The sequence below is a fragment of the Thalia democratica genome, chromosome 9 (assembly GCF_965202585.1).
Source record: "Thalia democratica chromosome 9, ktThaDemo2.hap1.1, whole genome shotgun sequence".
NCBI classification, from domain to species: domain Eukaryota; kingdom Metazoa; phylum Chordata; class Thaliacea; order Salpida; family Salpidae; genus Thalia; species Thalia democratica.
The window spans coordinates 15730628-15751987 of NC_139173.1; the positions used below are offsets into that span (position 1 = coordinate 15730628).

The following is a 21360-nucleotide window of genomic DNA, read 5'->3' on the forward strand; positions in this document are numbered from 1 at the left end:
AGCTCTACTAAAATACAACAAACTTATTTTGATAGTCTTTTGTTAACATAGAGTATTTAAGTAATATATGTACATTCCTGCTCTAAACTTTAAAAATTAAGAAACATAAAATATATAAGTCAGTTCTCAACATCTTAAATTGTGAACAGTAAAGTACTCAAAAATTTTGCAAACTAAATAAGTGGTAGAAATTTTTGCTTATAGTGTAGTTATAATAAAAAAAAAAAGTGTTTTAGAATAATAGCTTTTTTAAAGGTTTAGTTGACTTTGTATTTTTAAAACATAGTAAGGTTTTTCACTAATTTATGCTACTCTTTAAATAAGTGTTACGAAATTAACATAGAAAAACTGTTATTTTAAAATAAATTGAGCACTTTATAAATTTTTGTTTTGTAAGCAAATTTAGTTTCTTTTTGTTAATAGACCTTTGTAATAAATTCATCTAAAAACAAATATTTTAGATGCATATTGTGAGATTTAAAATTTAAGCAGCATGAAGTTTTTTTCAAAGTTACTATTACTTCAATCTTATTGGAATATTTCGATGTTACACCAATAAGGTTAGTTTGAAGTTATTTATTTAAGTGTTAACTACTTAGTAACCTAAAATATAGTATATTTCAAATTAAACAAAAAAATATTGTTGTATTAAATCTTATAAGGTTCTTTAAATTACAATAAATTGAAATAGTGCCAATAGGTAAAAAGAAAGGTAGCATGATTTATTAAAAAATATTTCCTGTGTAAAACTCAACTTTTAATAAGGGTAGGGAGTATTTGGGTGATGTTTGCTTGACTTATGAATATATATGATTCGGATGTGTTTTTACTTAATTAAAAAGAGTCTAAAATAAAAAACTACAAAAAAAAACTGCTGCCCAAAAAAAAACACATACTTTCACTTTTTCAACTTAAAGAGTAAACAAATCACTTATACATGTCCTAGACATATAATCTATATTTTAAATGAAAGCTTATAATTATAAACATACATTAAAGCCATTTCAACTGCCTTTGATATATTATGTCGTCATTATTACACAAAATATGCAAATTATGTCTGTAAAATTGTATTTTTTCTATTATGAAAACAAATATTTCTGCTGTTTATACTTTTAGTTTTTTAGTTTTTAAATGTAAAATGTGTGGAGTCAGCTAGCTAGAAAGATATTAAAAATTTAATGTAATTTCAATTGCATGTTGATATAGATATAAAATACATTTTAAATCAATTTCCGTTATTAGAAATTATGCTTATTGAGAGCACTTGTATAAGAGTAAAAGATCTAGACTTATATATCATAGAAACTGCATGTGAGTTTATTAAAGTTAGTGTAATTTTATTGTTTAAATATAAAGAGGTTTTGTTTAATCAAACCATAACTATTTATCTTAATAAGTTTTTTTAGATTTAAGTATGTTATTGTTTTCACATTACTATTAGTTCAAGTTTATAAAGTATTATATATTTAAATTTGTTAGTTTGTTTTAATGCTTTAGTTCTCTAATTTAAAAGTTTTGTATCAAATCTATTCTAGTTTTAAACATTTTACTCATAGCAGTTTATTAAGGGCTTGGGGAGGGGGGGTTCGACTTTTTTTTATACTGAAAATAGCATTGGATCTTATATGAATGCTTGAAGTACAAACTACAAGCCAGTTTTTATAGAGTCAAAAATGTTATTTAACTTTTGAGATATTGTAATTTTATAAAAAGTTACCAATAAAAAAGTATGGACCGCAAATTTTTTGAGGTCAACTTTCTTGGAAATTCAAAAAATCACTAAAAACCTATCCTCTCCTTCATTTTTTTGAGCTAGAGACCTCAAACTTTCAAGAAATGTTCTTTTTATAGTTTAAATTAACTTTGAATGTTAGAATTTAAAAAATATAAAAAATAAAACTTGAGATAAAAAAAGAATAGGTGGTTTTTTTTATTAAAAATATTATTAAAAAAAAAAAAAAAATCCTGCATTAAATCTTTTTAAAATTTATTAATACACTTTCTGGAAAATTTGAAGAAGATTGCTTAAAAAATGAAGGAGGAGATAGATTTTTAGTGAAATGGTCTTTTTTTGCGTTTTTAGTTTGTGCCTTCCATTAAGAATCTATTGAGGTCACTGACTTTGATCGCTCATATATAAAAAAATACTTTGAATTTTTTCAAGCGGTTAAAAATGTCTGATAGCTCAGATAAAACTCTATAAAATAAGATCAACTTGTAAAAATCAAGGTGGACCCCCCTATGCCCTTAACATTGTATTTACTTATATAAATGCTATTCTCAAGACTGAGCTCTTAGCAAGGTACAAACTTCTATCTATAAAATGTAATAAAGCTTTTACTTTTATAAGAGCTATATTATACACATAGTAAAATTCAAATTTACTAGGTATTGAGTTAATATTAACTATTATTTAATTTATTGTTGATTAATAAAAAAATATTAACTTTAAGCATATTCATTGTAGAAAAATATTATAAGAAATCTTAGGTGGTAGTAGATGTGTTTTACTCTTTTTTAAAATAATTTCATATTGTTTCTTGGAAAACCTTTTTTTTATTTCTCTTGGAATTGCTCCAAGTGCACTTTTTAAAGTAATTAATTACTACTACTAACAAGTTTTATTTTACTTTGGTTTTTGATATAACATATCGTTTACCAAATGCTTTGGTTCAAAGTAAGTTGACGGCTTTTGAATATGCAGAAACACAGTCTTGATCTTTTTCAATTTTGGTGTACAACAAATGCTAAATATATTAATAGCAAAGTGAACCAAAGCATTTGGTGAAGGATATGTTATAGATTTAATTAGTTAAAAATAGTATTTATAATTGAAAAATCAAAATCTTTTAATCCCAGTAAATTCATATCAAAAAGTTCTCTGTCAGATACAGTTAAACTAATCACAAACAAGTTCCACATTAATAATACTTTTGCAAGTTTTAATTAATGTATGTTGTGTGTAGGTTTTCAAACTTTTATAAATCTTGTCTTGTTTCTTTAGAAGTTAAAATAATCTTTAACGGAAAGCACAAAAAAAAATTAATACTTGCACTTTATTGGCATATGTGTGGCATACATGATTGAATCAATAAAAGCATGTTGATTTATTTGTTCATAGTAGTTTTGCTTCTTCGTTTCCTAACACACCAATATTTTTTGTTGTAGTGTTTAAAGTTTCAATTAGTTTTTTATTTCTCAATAAATTAGTCTTTCTATAGAATTTTCTATGTTTCATTATAGGTTTGGAAAACTTCTCTAACTGGTAAGCCAGATTAAATTAACATGTACTTTTTTGGACATTTTATTATTGTCAAACTAATAAGTTTTATAAATTTATAATATCTACAAAGAAAGTTGCACCACTAGGAAAAAATAGATAACAAAAAACAGTTTTACTTTTGGTGTTTATTTTTAGCACTGTGTAATTTAGAAAACCTGTATAGTTTTTCATGCACTAGGCACTGTTCACAAATAACAAACTCACAAAACATGTTTTAGAAATTATTTTTAATAATAATGTTGCTATTTATTAAAGCGATATTGTAATCATGATTAGTACAAAAAGTTACCTTAAACTCAGCTACTTGGGATAGTTAATACTAGCTTGAGAATTCTGAAAAAGACTTTAGCTAATTTAAAATCTTTTTAAAAGTATCAGACTATGTTACACTACTTGAATTTATTTTTCTGAAAACTTGTGACTTGAGTCCTTTTGTTAATTTTTTGTAATTTTTAATATTCAAGATTGATTAATAGTTATTTTTTCAAATTTTTGCTCATATTAAATTATTATCAAAGTTTTTTTTAACTCAGGCTAGTTTTTGCTTCATCAGTAGTTATTTTTCCTCAAAGAATAGTAACTAGTTATTATATTTTTAAATTATATTATTTATGTTCATGTTCAGTGTTCAAAAATCATTTTAAATTACTGAATATTTTGTTCAAGAAAAAAAAAAAAGGTAAAAATTTGTGGTTATAATTTTAGGTATATAAGTTAGTAAGATTTCTGCATTTCAATTCTTACTTTGAACTAAGTTATGTATTTACATTAGCAATTCTTGTTTTTAATCTTTCCATCTGTAATGAAATGCTGCAATTACCTGCATTATTCATTGCTTAAACTCGCCCAAATGAGCCAATGAGAAACGAGGGTTAATTACTGATAATACATTTCATAAAAATATAACAAATACATTTTGATGTGTGCAGTTAGTGTGTTTTTTGTGTAGCTGTTTGAAAGATCTACTGCAAGAATTCTTATCTAGAACTTAGTTGTGTATGTTTATTGTAGGTTTTGTTTAAATATAGAGTTAATATTAAAGTTGTATAATAATTGCTTTAAATCATTTAAGTAAGATTTAAATGTTTAAAAGTTTATTAAGCCTTTTATAGTTATTGCTCACCAAAAGTTTTTATATAAATAATAGTTGATTGTTTTAAGACTTTTGAAATAGATATATATATATATATTTGATAGTTCTCTAAGTGTTTTATAGTTTACTGCATTGAAACTTGGTTTTTTACAAAGTTCCACCTTTGCTAAGTGATTTATAAAAGTTTTAAAAGTAACTTATATTTTTAGAATAAAGATTTTATAATATTGTATTGTAGTTCTTTCGTATAATAGATACACTGTTTAAACTGTCTTGTCTAATTTGTTTAAAGTAGTCTCAATACAATATAATATTTATAAGATAATAATTAAATAAGGTTGATATTTAATTATGATTGTACCATCATTTATATCCTACATGGCATACTCGGGTGGGCAGGATATCAAACTGCGTTTGGTAACTGTTTAAATTCAATGGAAAGTTTTGAGTTAAAGTTCCTGTTCATCCAAGCGTTTAAGTGAAAGTTTGTAAGGTTTTATGTGTTATACTGATGCAAGTTTAGATAAGGAGATATTAAAGAGCAGTCACGAGCTTACTGATGCAAGTTTGCATTACTATATTACAGCCACATATAAACTCTTAATAGTTGGAGCAGGATACATTCTAGCCACAGCCTGCTGCAGTAAACATGTTGTTCCAGAGTATACATTTATATCATTTTCTTGTGTTTTGTTTAGTAATGTTACTTTTTATAAGTATTTTTTGTTTTCATTCTAATTAAATAAATCTTGTTTTGTTTTATACATTGTTAAAGTATATTCCTGTTAGATTAAATCTTGTGCAAAAGTTTTGTTTACGTTTAAAATATTTTCTAAAATATGATGTTCTTTATATATTTGTTAGTGTTTGCAATTGTTCTTTAATATAAAATATGCTCATTCTTTGTCATGCTTAATTTTGTACAGAGTATTCCTAAGTATTGTTCAATATCAGCATTTAGTGTTAGTTCAGTATAAATTTAATTTTAGTTTTTAGTGTGGTTGTACACTACATTATAACCCTACATGGCGTCTTCGGGTTAAGAATAACCAGTCTTTTAGGTAACACTTAACTAAGACCAAGACCATATTTTTCCTAAATAAGTTTATAGTATATAACCTTTAATTTTTAAGGTAGTAGTTATTTCACATTCTTATATTTTTGTAATTTTTATTATTCTGTGCATTTTATTTAACAGTAGGTTTAGAGAAAATTTACAATAAAGCATGCATTTAATTTTTAAGAAACAATACTCATATTTACTATCTGCCCTTTTAAAAGACTTTTAAGGTTAACCATAACTAGAAAGACGTAGGGGCTTGAAAAAAACATCAGGCAAAAATGAATCAGATTGATAAACATGCCACAGGGAAACTAAAAAGTAAACCACAAAGGTTACTGATACAATTTAAGTTTTCAAGTCACAGAAGTTGATGCCAATATCTACTTGGTCAAAGTAAACCAAAAAGGTACAAAGACACAATTTAAGTCTTTAAGTCACAGAAAGTAAGTGACAAAGTTTAAGTCAAATAAGTCACAAAGGGTGTTGTCCCAGTTTTAGTCCACAAAGTCACAACAGATCTAAAAAGTTTAGTCCAAAAAGTCAAAGTATAACCAACAAAATTTTATGTCAACAAAGTCAAAATAGGACTAACAAATTTAAAGTACACAAAGTTAAAATAGAACTTACAAATTTTTTCAGGTTTGCCCCTCACTCATGGAACTCAGGAAAACTCAGGGAGTTTTTAAATTATAGAAAATATCAAGCAACTTTTTTTTTAACTTCAGGGAAACTCAGGGCAGTTATGATACTTTCTAAAAATTTCATGGAAGTTTTAAAAACTTTTTGAAAAATCTCTCAGGGAATGTTTTTTAGTTTCCAAATTTAGTTAAGCCAGTTTCAATATTATGTCAAAAAAATTAGTTCTATTTATTTTTAAGTGCTTATTTAGAATTTTTTTAGCCTTCTGGCTAGTTCTTCAACATTCTTAGAATTAATATTGTAGTTTTTTTTTTAAGTTTTAAATTTACATTTATCATGACTAAAGTTGAACAAAAACATCCCACGTAAGTATAAAGATTTAACAAAAGTCCTTGAGTCTGTGTTTGTGCTTCACAATGACCAAGCAAGTGTTGAACTGGGCTTTAGCTTAAATAAGGAATTAATATCTACTTAGATGGTAGAGATGACAATAAGGTCCTGAAGAATGATCAAAGATCATCTATATGCAAACAGTCTAAAATCAAGCACATTGAAACTAAGTTCTGCCTTGTTAAAGTTTGTAAAATCTTCTTGGGCCCAATATTTGGCATGTCTTGAGGTTATTTATATTGATATTATTAAGCATAAGTTAACTAACAAGTTTACACAAAATTGTGCACAAATTTTGGTTTTCAATTTCAATTGATTTAACCTTTTAACATTGAATTTTTGAAAACAGTTATTTTTATAAGTTTAGTAAGCATCTAATGCAGAAGTATACACATACAACCTTCCTTTTATTTTTAAAGAAGAAAAATGAGCATGAGGTATTAGTAATTTTTGCCAATAACAAAAACTTTATTTAAAGGATTTGAAAAAAACTCAGGGAAACTCAGGGAAGTTTCTTGTCACTCAGGGAAGATTTTTTGACTCAAAGAGTGGCAACCCTGATTTAGTCCAAAAAGTCAAAGTAAAACTGAAAAATTAGTCCAAAAAGTCAAAGTAAAACTGAAAAATTAGTCCAAAAAGTCAAAGTAAAACTGACAAAATTTTAAGTCCACAAAGTCAAATTAGAACTGACAAATTTCAAGTCCACAAAGTCAAAGAAGAACTGGCAAAAATTAGTCCAAAAAGTCAAAATAGAACTGAAAAAATTTTAACTTCACAAAGTCAAAATGGAACTGACAAATTTCAAGTCCAATAAGTCAATAGAGAACTGACAAAATTTAGTCCAAAAAGTCAAAAAAAGACCAGTAAAATTCTGAAAACTTTTAGTAATTTGTATCATAGGCGTTTGTATAGGCATTACATTTAGTAATTTTTTGTGTATTTATTATTTTTCTGTCTTTCAAATGCTGCAATCTTTATAGTAGGTTGTAATATTTAAAACTACTTTTAAAGTTAAATTGAATTGTTGAAGCTCTAATGAACACAATAAAAAATTTTTGATTATAAAAAGTATAATTTTAGAGAATTAAAATACCATTTGTCAAAAATTGTTTAGTAATTTTATTTTCAAATTATCCTTAATACTTTTCCTTTGAAAAACACCAATAAAAGTTTTGAGAGCAGTTTAAATTTTGATGCATGTAACTTTTTGCTTGTTAATGAAGGAAGGGTAGTGTTTATTATCTAACATAAATGCACATAAGAAGTAGAGTGAATATTCTCTTTCGAAAGTGGAAGAAAAGGAAGTGCAACAGGATATCAAACTGCATTTGATAACTTCTTAAATTCAATGGAAAGTTTTGAGTTAAAGTTCCTGTTCATCAAAGCGTTTAAGTGAAAGTTTGTAAGGTTTTATGTGTTATACTGATGCAAGTTTAGATAAGGAGATATTAAAGAGCAGTCACGAGCTTACTGATGCACGTTTGCATTACTATATTACAGCCACATATAAACTCTTAATAGTTGGAGCAGGATACATTCTAGCCACAGCCTGCTGCAGTAAACATGTTGTTCTAGAATATATATTTATAATATTTTCTTGTGTTATATAAAATGTTTTTTTAGTAATGTTGCTTTTTATAAGTATTTTTTATTTACATTCTAATTAGTTAAACTTGTTTTATTTTATACATTGTTAAGGTATATTCCTGTTAGATTAAATCTTGTGCAAAAGTTTTGTTTACGTTTAAAATATTTTCTAAAGTATGATGTTCTTTATATAGTTGTTAGTGTTAGCAATTTATCTTTAATATACAATATGTTCATTCTTTGTCATGCTTAGTTTTATACAGAGTATTACTAAGTATTATTTAGTATCAGCATTTAGTGTAAGTTCAGCATAAATTTAATTATGGTTTTTAGTGTGGTTGTACACTACATTAACCCCTAAAATAAAGTACAATTTTTTTTAGCTTATTTTGTTTGATTTTACATAAAATTTCAATTTTACATAATTAAAAAAAAACATTTTCATTAAAACTTGCATTGTGCATAGGAGGGCTTAGTTTTGTTTTTTTCTTGAAAAACTGCATTTGTTAATTTAATTAATTCTTTTTGAACTAAGTTAATGCATATTTTTTTTGCATTACGTGTACCTTAAGCTTTGTGAATAACATTTTTTTATGATGCACTTTCCTTTTTCTATTGCATATACATTATTTCAAACTGTTTTTTTTTTATTTGCAAAGTTTTATTTCTTTCTTACTCCGTTTTTAATTTTTTTCTCGTAATTAATGTTTAACTTAATAGATTTACACTCAAAATTTGGCATAAATGCGTAACTAATTATGATGATGTTTCTGTTAAGAATTTTTTAAGGGATAGTGTTAGTTTTCTTTAGTTTTTAGAATTTTATGCCAGTATTGGATTTTATTGAGAAACTGAATAATGGATTATAACAAATTACATATTTATTCCTTCTTCTTTCAGAGTATTCAAATCTCTGATTTTTTTTTATTCCAATGTAGTGTTAAAATGGCTAGTCCAATGTTTGTTGTGTTTGTTATAAAAGTGGAAGTGGGTAAGGAGTCTAATATGCACAAAGGGACACTTTTGCACAAAAAGTCAAATATGCAAGAAAAATCACTTTTGCTTGGATACATTTTGTACGGCGTCAATTGTGCACGAGTGGTCACTTTTGCACAAAGGGTCAATTTTGAACGAGTTGAAAATTTTTAATTTAAATTTTTTTACCTTAATATTTTATGAGTTTTTTTTACTATCACTACTACCCCTAACCCTTACTCTTGGTTATTATTATTTTTTTTTCGTATGCTTTTTTATAATTTATTTGTATAATAATACATTTTCATTAAAACTTGCATTGTGCATACTAGGACTTAGTTTTGTTTTTTTCTTAAAAAACTGCATTTGTTAGTTCAATTCATTCTTTTTGAAGTAATATTTAATATATTTTTTATTAATATTTTTTTCTTGTTTTTTTTTCTTGTTTGATTATTAATTTTTATTAGTTTTATTTCTATCACAATTACCCATAACCCTTACCCTTGGTCGGTAATAAGTTTTTTTTAGTACAATTTTTTTTTTCTATTTTAGATCAAGTTTGTTTTTGCTAAGAATAAATCAAACATTTTTATTAAAATATATAAAAATGAATTGTTTTATTTTTAGAAGAAGTCCTAACAAAGTATTTAAAATTTATTAATGTTTTCTTTTTTTAAAACTTATTTTTAAAACTTTTGTGGAAAAAAAGCTGATCAAATGAAAAATACTTCTTGTTTCAATTTTAGGAGTAGTGCACAAATTTTATTATTACTGTTAAGTAAAAAAGTAATATTTGCAATAGAGAAGGTACTTATATATTTTTTAAAGTTTATATAAGTAATACATATTTTTTGTTGAAATTAATGGTAGTTAGGAAACCAAATAAATGAATTTAAAATAAGTTTTAATTGTTGTTAAATAGTTTTATTTAGAAGTCACTGAATAAATTTAATGATTATAAATGAGTTATGCAAAAGTTAGTTTCACCCTATTTTAGTGCTGAAACTCGTACTACAACCAATTTGTTTTAGGTTTTCATCTATAAACATGTAAAATGATTTGCAGACATAGTTCAACTTAAAAATTAGAATTTTAGAAATAGGTTAAAATATAGTTAAACTAATAAAATACAATTACTTATAATGTTATAATTTTTAATTCTTCTAACTTTCAGATTGCCGATAAATTCTTTTTTATAACAATACATTCCAAAGCAATGGTTCTATTATCAAAAGAGAGATGTTTTATTATTTTTGTTGCTATTTTTGCATACTGTTGTGTAGAAGTAAAAGAATATCCCTCAATAACAACTAAAACCATGTAAGTTTTTAATAATTTTTTTTAGCTATAAGTTTTTAATTTGTTTTTTATTTTATCTTTAAATTCTGTTTTGATGTTTATTTTTATTTCTTCTTTTGTATTATTGGTAGTTTTAGTTGTTTCAACTAATGTATTTTACTATAATGATGCTGTGTGTACAAACTTTACGTTGATATGTTTAAAGTAGTGGGGTTTGCATTATGTATATATTTCAGTATTAAAAAATCATAACACAAACCCTAATATTTAAAACATGTCAGTTTTAAGTTTATACTTCTTTTTGTTGAGTAATTATGAAAAAAGAGAGTCTTTCCACCAGAAATTATATGTTCTAATATGTATTTTAATTAAAAACATGTTTAAAAAAATAATTGTTTTACTAGTTTCACAGGTATTACTATAATGGGTAATATAATGGGTAAGACACAGGTATTACATTACATAATATAGAGAATGAATTAAAGTTTTATTACAAAAAAAAAAAAATTTAAGTTTCTTTTATACCAGTAACTTTTTTTTGAAGTTTTGGTAACAACTTTAGCATCAAGTTCCAGCATAAGAGTAGATTTTACATAAATACTTTGAATTGGAAACATTACATAAACAAGTATTTAAAATGGTTTATCCACTGAGTTAATTATGATTTCACATTTACAAATTTTATACCATAATTGTTAGTTTTTAATCTTTAGTAATTATGGAATATAGTTATACTTTAGTACAGTGCTTCTAAACCTTTTTTTAGTGGCGGAACCCTTTTCAAAAGTTCAACTTTTCCGCGGAACCCCTAATTTTAATTTTACATAAAATGTTTAATTAAATAAATGTTCTTTTTTAATTTCGAAAGGCTTCGCGGAACCCTATTTCAGAAGCACTGCTTTAGTAAATGCATTTCGTCCTCTACTTTATTTTCTATTCTTTTCTTGCAGTACCTATTACTTTTTACAGAATCCGTTGAACTGTATTATTATTAACTTGTTTAACACAGAGAAACTTATGTTAGTTCAATAAATAAAAGTATAGCGCAAACTGTTTTTATTATACATTCCAGCGAACTTGCTTTGCTAGGATATCTAATAAAAAACCATTAGCTTGTAATTTTTAATATTTTTTTTCATAGATCTTCATATATTGGAAACTTGAAAAATAACCACTATTGGCTAACCACTAAATGTCCATATTTTCAGAGACCTGTGATTAGTTTAAACCAATCTGTTGAATGGAAAAAAGACACTATTCCAAAAGTAAGTTTTGCAAAAGTGTAAATTCTTTACTTTGAATACTTTTAACAGGTATTTATTTCGGCTATCATCAACAAAGTTGAGATGTTTTGTGCCATCAACAATAATTAATGAAATTTATCACACGACCAACAACAACAGTATCCGAGACAACCTACGACCGGTTTCCTTAGTTCTTTAAGGATGAATTTAAAAGAAGTTTTAAATATTTTCAAAACTAAACTTATAAAATTTACAATAGCTTACTGCAAGGATCGGTAAAATTTAATAAAAAGGCTAAAATAAAAGAATTTTTTTTAGATACTTATTAATAGCTCCTTATTTGAACTATTTAGACTTGTTCAGGTTATTATGTTTTTAAAATTTGCTGTAAAGATAATAATAGAAAAAAGATTTACCTACTAAGCTCTTCATTTACCCTAGTTCATTTAAAGCAAAATAGTTCTTTATTTTAAAGGAATAAACAGCGTTTCTAATTCTATAACACAGAATTAGAGTCTAGAATAAATTAACAAATTTTATTATAGCTTAATTTGTAAAGTTTTCACAAACATCTATGAAAATGCACACATAAAACATTGAAATTATCTACAAGTCCATGCTAAGTCCATCCTAGTTGATTAGAAATAATGTTCGTCTATTTTTTCTCTTACTGTTTACTTCTAGTTTAAGCCTCCCTGGCGTATTTGGTCCTTGGCCAATGAAACATGTTTTAAAAGCCACTAAAATATGACCATGATTTTGTTCTACTTGACTTGTAGTGGCACCATTTAAATGGTCACCAACATAATCTATGGAATCCAAAATTTCATGGTTTGATAGATTTCCATAGCTACTATGAAGAAGAATAATGATTTTTGCAGGCGATTTTGGGTATCTGCAGTCCTTGTATTGTGAAGAACGCAATCAACTATAACCTCAGCTGCTAGACGACTCATTCATTTCATATTTAGTAACTTAGTAAGGTTTTTTTGTCACCAACAGCAAATTGAACCTGCAGTTTCTTTACAGAAATCGTCCTTTGATCTGTTCTATCCATGACATCTTCAGCATTTCTGGTATGCTTAAATTTAGGCTGATGCTTTGTTTTGTTAGCCTGTTTACACGTTCAACACTGAAAATGGTCTGAATGCCTTTTTCTGGTTACCTTTTGTTCTGGCCTTCCATCAACTTCTTTTATGCAAATAACTTGCTATTAATTTGAATTTGATAGGTTGCTCTTTAATTTACTTTTGTGTTCGCAACAGAAATGCAGTCTTTTTAGAAAATATTTGTCGCAATATTTGCACTGTGTGAATATGAAGTTGTATTACAAGGAATATTTTCAAGACTTTTTTCCTGGCGGATCCGTCCTGGCAGAAAATGCTTTCGTTGCGCACTTTTATGCCTAAGAAGTACTTTTTGTCCATAATGTTGCTGACCTTACCAGTCCTTTTCTTATGCAGACTTGTGACATGAACTTTTGACATGAATCCAAAAAATTACAATACAAAACCTTGTGTGAATTATAAAAAAAACATTTGTACAATAAAAAAGATTTATGCTAGTTTTGTAAAAAAAAATACGGACTAACAAATATAAAAATTATATTCTCAAAGTTGAATTTCATATTTGTTTTTATCTAATATTATTTTTGCTAATAGTGTTAAAACTTTCTTAAAAACTGTTGTTCTCATATGCACATTGCACAATACAAGAAAAACAAAAACAAAAGTGCTCAGTATTTGAAAAAAAATTTGTATGTGTTCTCATAATTTTTTGCTCGTGACTTACTCCATTATAAAATTTCTGTTTTTAGTAATTTTAGTGTTTACAATATACAATTTACAGAGCTTGACAATCAAAGGAGTAGATGGTTTGTATCGACATGGTAGTAGATATCCTTCTGTGTCGCTAAATAAAGCAATGAAAAATGTTTTACATTTAGCTGATCTACAGAATGTTAACTTTAAAATTAAAGAGAGTATCAAGGTTTGTTTTATTTTAAATATACTGCATTATCCTTTTTTATTTAAGTAATATGCTAATATGAATTTTGGTATTTAATTTTTAAATGCCTTCTTTTCATTTTGGTTTTATGGTATAATTTATAATTATCAGTTTATATACAGACTTAAAAAAAATATGTATTGTATATTATAATTATTATAGAAAATATTTTGTTTCAAATATCTTTATTTTATTAGTAAATTTGTCAATATAAGTTGATTCTGTTCATTTTTATAATAAGTCTTATCATTGTTTGTAGCATAAAAAAGATTTAATTTTTAGTTTCCAACTCGTTTTATATTATTTTTGACCGTATTATAATCGATCGTACATAGACTAAAACTTATTATCCCATAAATAATTATCTAGTCTTTGAATTATTTTAGTAAACATAAAAAATACATCTTGAAAAATTTGTTTTAAGTTTGATTTAAAATACCTTACAATTGTGCATTAATTTCTTTTTTTTTTATGTAGCTGCTGAAATCATTTTTTCCTCTTGAACTAAATTACACATTGCATAGTAGAGGAAAAAAAGAAATGCAGACTCTGGGTTCTGATCTGTCTACAATAACTTCCAAACAATTTTTACGTCAATGTTTAGATTCTGGTTTGTAATTTGACTTATATTTTATAACTTATACTGCTTTTATAAAAATAATATAATTCTTGTTATAAAGCTAATGAAGTTTAAAATTATAATTGAAACATATTATAAAACACAAACTTTCGAATGTTTTTCATTAGAATATTAATATTTAAAAACTATATTTCAAAAGATATAATGCAGTTTCTTGAAAGGTTAAGCTAAAATTAAACAAACTTAAATAGTAGTCCTCAAACGACACTTTTCAGTTTCGCCACTTAGGTTTTTTTTATGCCAGCTTAGGCTTGTTTAATTTTATTTAGATTATTTGTTCAGCCCTCGTGTTCTAAGATTAATTCGATTAACGGAAGTTTGAAATGTTACACACATAAAGTTTTAGTTTTAATTTTACGACATTGAGCCAACTTTCTTTGAAATGTGGAGTATAGTTTTAAATGAATTAGATTACAATTTGGTTTTTACTCATTGTAAAGCTATTTTTCCCGAAACCAGACATATTAAGCGTGCTAACATGGTTTTGCTATTATAGAAAGATTAATCATAAATATACCCACTTAGTATCATGCATTATATAAGAAAACTTCGATGTTTATTTTTAATTTACTTATTTGTTTTATAAAAAAGTTTTTTTTTTGAACTAAATGAAAAATTTATCACTTACTGTATGCTTTGTCTTAGTAATTGTACAACAATTGTTCTTACAGTTATAAGTAAAATCAATTTGAGTTTAAAATTGAAAAGTATAAAAAGTTTAGCATTAAGGTTATAATTTTTGCATTATATGAAAGTAAGGTCTGCTGTTGAAATTTTAACTAACAAATATATAAAGAAAGCCATTAAAATATATTTTTATTTATCACTTAAAAAGCTTGTACCTGTAAACTCAGGCTATTTATAAAACCCAATTTTTTCTAAATGAGCAACATTGCAAGTAGTGTTTATTTTGTAATCGTTATTTTAAAATAACTTACAAGCTAACATTGATTTAAATTATTTTTTTATGTAAATTTATGTTTTACATCTAGTATTAATTTCAGCTTTGAAACGAGGGCTGATAAGACCATAAAATCTACCCTTTATTTTTATTATAATGAGTTAGAATAAAACTTAAAAGGCATAAATATTACTAGTTGTAAATTGGTGTACTTTATTAGTAATAAATACCAGGAAGCAGTACAATTTTTCTATATGCAAATTTGTGATTACCAAAATAAAAATTAATTAAAATTGCAGGAAACTTCAAAGTTTACAGTTCTCCTAAGACAAGATGTGTACAAAGTGCTGAATCTTATATGGAAGGTCTATTAAGTGGTTTAGATCTTAATAACCAAAGTGAGTTAATACTTGTTCAGCTAAAAATGTAAATTCTAAAATTAAATGAATTAAGTTTTCAAATTAGTTCCGTTGGTATTTTGTTTTACTATATTTTTGAAAGTTATTATGAAGTTTTAATTATATGTTTAAACTTTTTTCAACTACTTGTCTAATATATCACAAACTAGCTATTAAACTATATTATAAAATTATATGGAGTCATAAGAAAATAAAATAAATGAGTTTAAAATTATAAACCTTTTAGCTGCACTTTGTTAACAAAACTAAGAAACTGATACATGATGAGCTTGTATAATTGCTTTATTATTTTATAATGACTAAAAAATAGTTTAATTATATATTAAACTAAATAGTTAATACTATATGCCTTCTGATAAGTCTTGTATTTGAAGTTTAGTTAAAACAATAATAATATTTTTTTTAAATACAATATAATTTTAAAGCTTGATCTCTTAAGTAAACTCATTTTAAAATCCATTTATAGTTTAATTAATTATATGATAAATAATTTAACAAAATAAATAAAAGTTATTTACCTAACAAATCAATATACATATAAAATCTTTTTAAATAGTATGTTTGTTGAAAGCTTTGTCTTTAAATTTTTTGTATTAAAACTACTCTTCAATTGTTTTTCAAAGTGTTTGCTAAGTTGTCCCTGATTGCTTTAACAAGTCTAAATTTAATTTTTTAGCTTTTAAATAAACAAACTCAAGCTATACAGTTAGATAAATTAATATAAATGTTTATGACATGCTATAAACTTTAAGGTAAAAGCACATAAATATCTTTCGATTAATGAAGACTTTTTTAATGCGCTCTTAGTGCCCTAGCTTGAAGTCAATATTATTTAAGGGCAAAAAAAAAAGTATTTTAAAAGTCAATAAGTACAAATCTAAAATTTAAAAAGCGTGTGTAAATCTTAGACTTAATTCAGTTTATTTTATTTGCAGTTGAAAATCTCCTTTTTAACTAAAGTTTTAATAAGTTGTTTATTTTTAGCTCTAGTTCAAGATTACCAAAGAAAGTTGAATCAAATAGTTATTGATCAGTCTTTAAGAGAATTCGAAGAATGTGAAAGGTAAGTTTATTTTTTGACGCTACTTTTAAGTTAGCATTTTTTATGAATTTGTTTTTAATTTAATTTGCATCGTAAACTTACTATAATAGTTAAAAATAATAAGTTATTATTCAAAAATACTTTAAGTCAATTCTTATAACTTTTTATAGGTATTTTTTTGACCGAATTTTTTTATTATGTTTAAGTTTACTTATTAAATAAGTTTTAAACTTGTATTTATTTATTTATTTATTTATTTATTTATTGTGTTTTTAAAGTTTGTAAATTTATTAACTTTTTAAACTACTCATTAAGTCAAACAGTTTAAGCAATTTTTAAAATTTCTAAAAACTATAAAATGACACTTTTTAGTTTAAAGTTACATTTTTAGCTAAAAAAAATCATTGTCTTATATCGATGAAATTAACGATAAATGTAAACACACTTACTCTTTAAAATAGTTGACTATTAAATGTAGACTAAATTAAAATTTTGCAGTTTCTAGTTGTAATTGTTTTTGTCGTTTTACTCGTTTATTAAAAATGTGACTACCCGTCTAAATTTAAAATTTAGTTCATGATAAAGAATTTTTTATAGCTAAGTGACACCGTGCTACATAATACTTAAATTGTATAATTTTTTTTTAATACAAAAAAGTCAAGGTTTTTCTAAATATTTAAAACTTTAATTGTAGGTGTTACTTAACTTTTATAAATTTGTAGCAAGTATAGACATTAAGTTTATACTTTCGTTTTTATGTAAAAAAACAAAAAAAAAAAGAAGTAATTGATAACCATCGATATTAATAATTGTAACCATCAAGTTATTTTAGCTTACATCTTCAATTATAAACTTTTATGATTGCTGCTTTCTTGTGTTTAAAGTGAATTTTTTTAAAGTATAAACATATTTTACTAAAATTAAGGTACAACAATGTGCAGGAACTGATGAATGACGTTACAAGTGAAAGACAGAAGTTTCACAAATCTGTTCACTTTAAAGAAGTCATTAAAAAATTGAACAATAATCATAGTTAGCTAAAGCTTTTTTTAACTTTGTATTATAGAGAAAATGTTTTTAATTTTGTGGGCTAAGGGATTAGTTTGAATTAAAACTTGTGTTTAAAGATTAAACTTAAAAAATATAAAGTTTGCGTTATCAATATGCTTTTTAATAATCTGATATAACACCTAGACAAAGTTTTAAGACTATTCAAACTATCAAAACCTAGGTAAATTGTAAGTCCTTGTACAAGTAATCATTTTGGTAAACTACAACATTTGTTTATTTATTTACTATTTATTTATTATGTTTTAATAAAAAAAGTTAATATATCAGTCTTGTACAGTTAAACTCGTTATTTCAGTTCTCAATGTATTTAAACTCCCCTTTTTAATTGCCTTAAACTCCTTTTTGTGACGCTTTTACTTTTTGAAGGTTTCCCAATTAAAACACATAAAAAAAATTATACATACTTCAGACACAAAAAACAGGCATAAGTTTTTAGTAAACTTTTTATCTTCTTATAGTAATATTAGTTTTAATTGAGTATTTTTTAAGAATTGAATTTGAACGCAAACCAAGTTGTCAATTTGTACAAACTATGTCAATTTCAACAAGCTTTGCACAACTACACATCGATTTGCGATGTTTTTGACGAAGAACAGTTACAGGTGAGGTTTTAAAACAAATTTTGCAGTACTTAATAGTTGTAATATCTAAGTTTAAAGTAAACATAAAAATGTTAATATTTAAGTCCTACAAACTCTATATCAGGGTTTCCCATAATGGGCCATATTTGTCACTAAAACGTATCGTTTGTTAATTCAAAAGAAAATAGATAAAAAAGTTATAAACTGTATTTAATTTTAATAGTTTCAATAAAAGTAAACTTACAAGTAAACTTATTATAGGTTTTGCAATATGACTCAGACATGAAACATTATTATAAAACTGGATATGGTAATAAAATCAACTATGAACTCTTTTGTTCTCTTGTTGAAAATGTTCTTGAGAATTTCGACAGTGTAGTTAATAACGAAAAAAAGTTTGTTTTTTAAGTTAAACTTAAAATTATAATTGATAAATTACTTAGTCACTTAATTTTAGCGTATTAATTAATAAGATTTTTTAGACAGTTTTCAATAGTTTTATTTTAATGAATATGCAATAAAACAAAAAGAATACACCTTTTTAAGATTTAAAAATAGTATTTAAATTAATAAAAGTTACTATGCAAACAGTTACATTTTTTTTTGTTTTAAGGGAAACAACAGTTTTAAGATTTGGCCATGCTGAAACTACAATACCAATAGTTACATTTCTTGGACTGTTCCGAGATGAAATGGGTTTGAACAGCAGTAATTTCAACTTAATGAAAATAAACAGAAAGTGGCAGTTAGTTGACGTTGTTTATGTATAAAAGAATAGTTTTAATTCATGTTATGTTTTTTAAATTTTTAAAAAGCGTTTTTAAAGAAAGTTCTAATACAAATAAAAGCATTATGAGAAGTACTGTTTAAATTTGTTATCTTTACTTAGTTGGTGTTTTTGTTGATTTGATTTTTTTGATAGCTTTTGATTTAATTTTTGACGTGTTGCATAATTTAAATTACTTTTCAAATTAGAACACGTTTACCTATTAGTAAACAAGCTAGACCTACAGATTATTAAAATTGACTAGCCCTCTTTATTGATATCAGTAAAGACAATTTTCATTAACGAAGATTATCTTAATAAAAAGTTTTCTTTTTTACCGATGTATTTAAAAAGCTTTCAATTAAAAACATTTCATAGTTGCGTAAATGTTTTCAAATAAAAAAAGTAAATACTATAAGATACTATTTGCAACATAAAATATATAAGCAGAAATAACTCATTTTATTTTTAGTTTTAATTTTTACAATTGTTTTAATTTCAAAACATATAAAGTTTTAATAATTTAATAAAGAAGAAACAAATTAAATTACTAGCATTAAAAAAATACATATAGAACTTTGGTGCAACTAACATACAGCTAAATTGTAGCAATTTTAAGTAGGGCCCACTATAAAAACAAAACCCATTATATGCAAACAATTTTTTTTTGATATTTAACATTTTTAAACTAAAGTAATTTATTAAATAGTTAAAATAAAAAAAATAAAAAAAAGTTTAATAAACATGTAGCTAATGATTTTAGCAATAAAGCTGTTGAAAGTTTTAATAAATTTTGATTAATTAAGTTAGTAATTTAGTTTGACTCAAATGTATTTCATTTTAAATAAGTTTTAAGACTTAAAGTATTTAAAAAAAGGTTGCTATGACTAGAAAGCATGCAATATTTACATGTAATAGTGAATAATTAAAGTTTTGTATACTCTATAATATATTTTATTTTCGTATATTCGTGTTTGTTAGTATTTTTAATAAATGAGTTGTAAACAATAAAAAAAAATTTTTTCAGAACAGCCGAAATTGCTCCCTTTTCAGCAAACGTAGTTTTTACATTGTATAAAGATGAACTGACAGACATTTACTTTGTATCAACTTCAGTTAATGGTTACCTAGTTCAACTTCCAGGAACCGATTGTTACTTCTGTCATTATAAAAACGTTTTCAAACGTTTTCTTGTCGATAAATTGAACAGTTTAGAAGGTGGAAGAGCTTGCAAAAATATTTGCAACTAAGCAGAGCTCCAGCAGTTTTTTACGTAAACTATTATTTGTTAGACATTAAAAATTACCTCATAGTGCAATATTCCTTTATTTATAGATTTTTTTCCGAAGTTAAAACTGTCTTTAAAAATTTAGACTATTACATATATATACATATATATTTACTTGTATAAAAATTAAAAACAAACTTAAATGTTTATTGTAGCTTTTAAATACTTATGCTTGCTTGTTTTGTAATTTTAACTACTCGGTACTAAGTAATAAAATTAGAACAAATTCTAACAAGTTTTAGGAATACAGTTCTAATTATATTTGTATTTTATTTATTGAAAAACATCATTGTCTAGTCAAAGCCACCCGATTCCCAAAAGCTCATTATCAAGTTTTTCCGTTTAATGAGTTCACACGATAAAGATTATTTTTTAATAAGATTATTTTACACGAAAAGGTTTAGTTTAAAGGTCAAAGCCAGTAGCTTACAATAATTGGTCGTATTATTTGCAAGTTTCATATCGATAGGCAATCATTGCGTTGTGTGTAAGCTACTATAAATCGAGTTACATTTAGTGTATTTGATTTTTTTAGTGCGTGTTTTATATTTAGTCAAAAAGCTATGCAACTTCACACTCTTCTTTTTCTTTAGATTTTTAACATGTAGTTGTGAACCTCATAAAAATATAAGATATAAATAAGTATGGTATATCAAAAAGCTTAATTACAATAATAAGTTTGAAATAAATGTATTTGTCTAAGTATTTGTTTTATAGTATATGTTTATTAATAAAAATATATTTTAATATTTTCTTATCAAACATAATAAAATATTTAGCGCGACTTAGAGTATGACAGCATTTTATATGAAGTCTGAAATAAAATCTGCATCATAGGCAATAATTAAAAGCTAAAATTTATCAAAAGAGATATTTAAAAAGATTTTATTATTGTTTAATATACAAACAAGCATATGAACAGCATATTAATAGGATTGCCACGAAAATTTTTTAAAAATTTAGTCTGACTTTTGAAGATTTTGACCAATTTAGCCTGACTATTACTTTCTTCTTAAGTACGCGCTTTAAGTACATAATTTCAGTTAATTCTTTCTTTCAGTTTTTCATA

General features: G+C 24.9%; 1 protein-coding gene across 1 annotated transcript; it reads left to right on the forward strand.

The window, feature by feature from the left end:
* The first annotated feature begins 459 nt into the window (after positions 1-459).
* Positions 460-20434, forward strand: LOC145844254 (multiple inositol polyphosphate phosphatase 1-like). The gene is made up of 12 exons (XM_082951633.1): positions 460-560; positions 10208-10353; positions 11474-11597; positions 13425-13565; positions 14061-14193; positions 15424-15522; positions 16528-16606; positions 17511-17617; positions 18146-18258; positions 18499-18632; positions 18851-18982; positions 20031-20434. The coding sequence occupies exons 2-12, from the start codon at positions 10250-10252 to the stop codon at positions 20251-20253; spliced, it is 1389 nt and encodes a 462-aa protein (XP_082807759.1). The 5' UTR covers positions 460-560; positions 10208-10249; the 3' UTR covers positions 20254-20434.
* Positions 20435-21360: the final 926 nt, after the last annotated feature.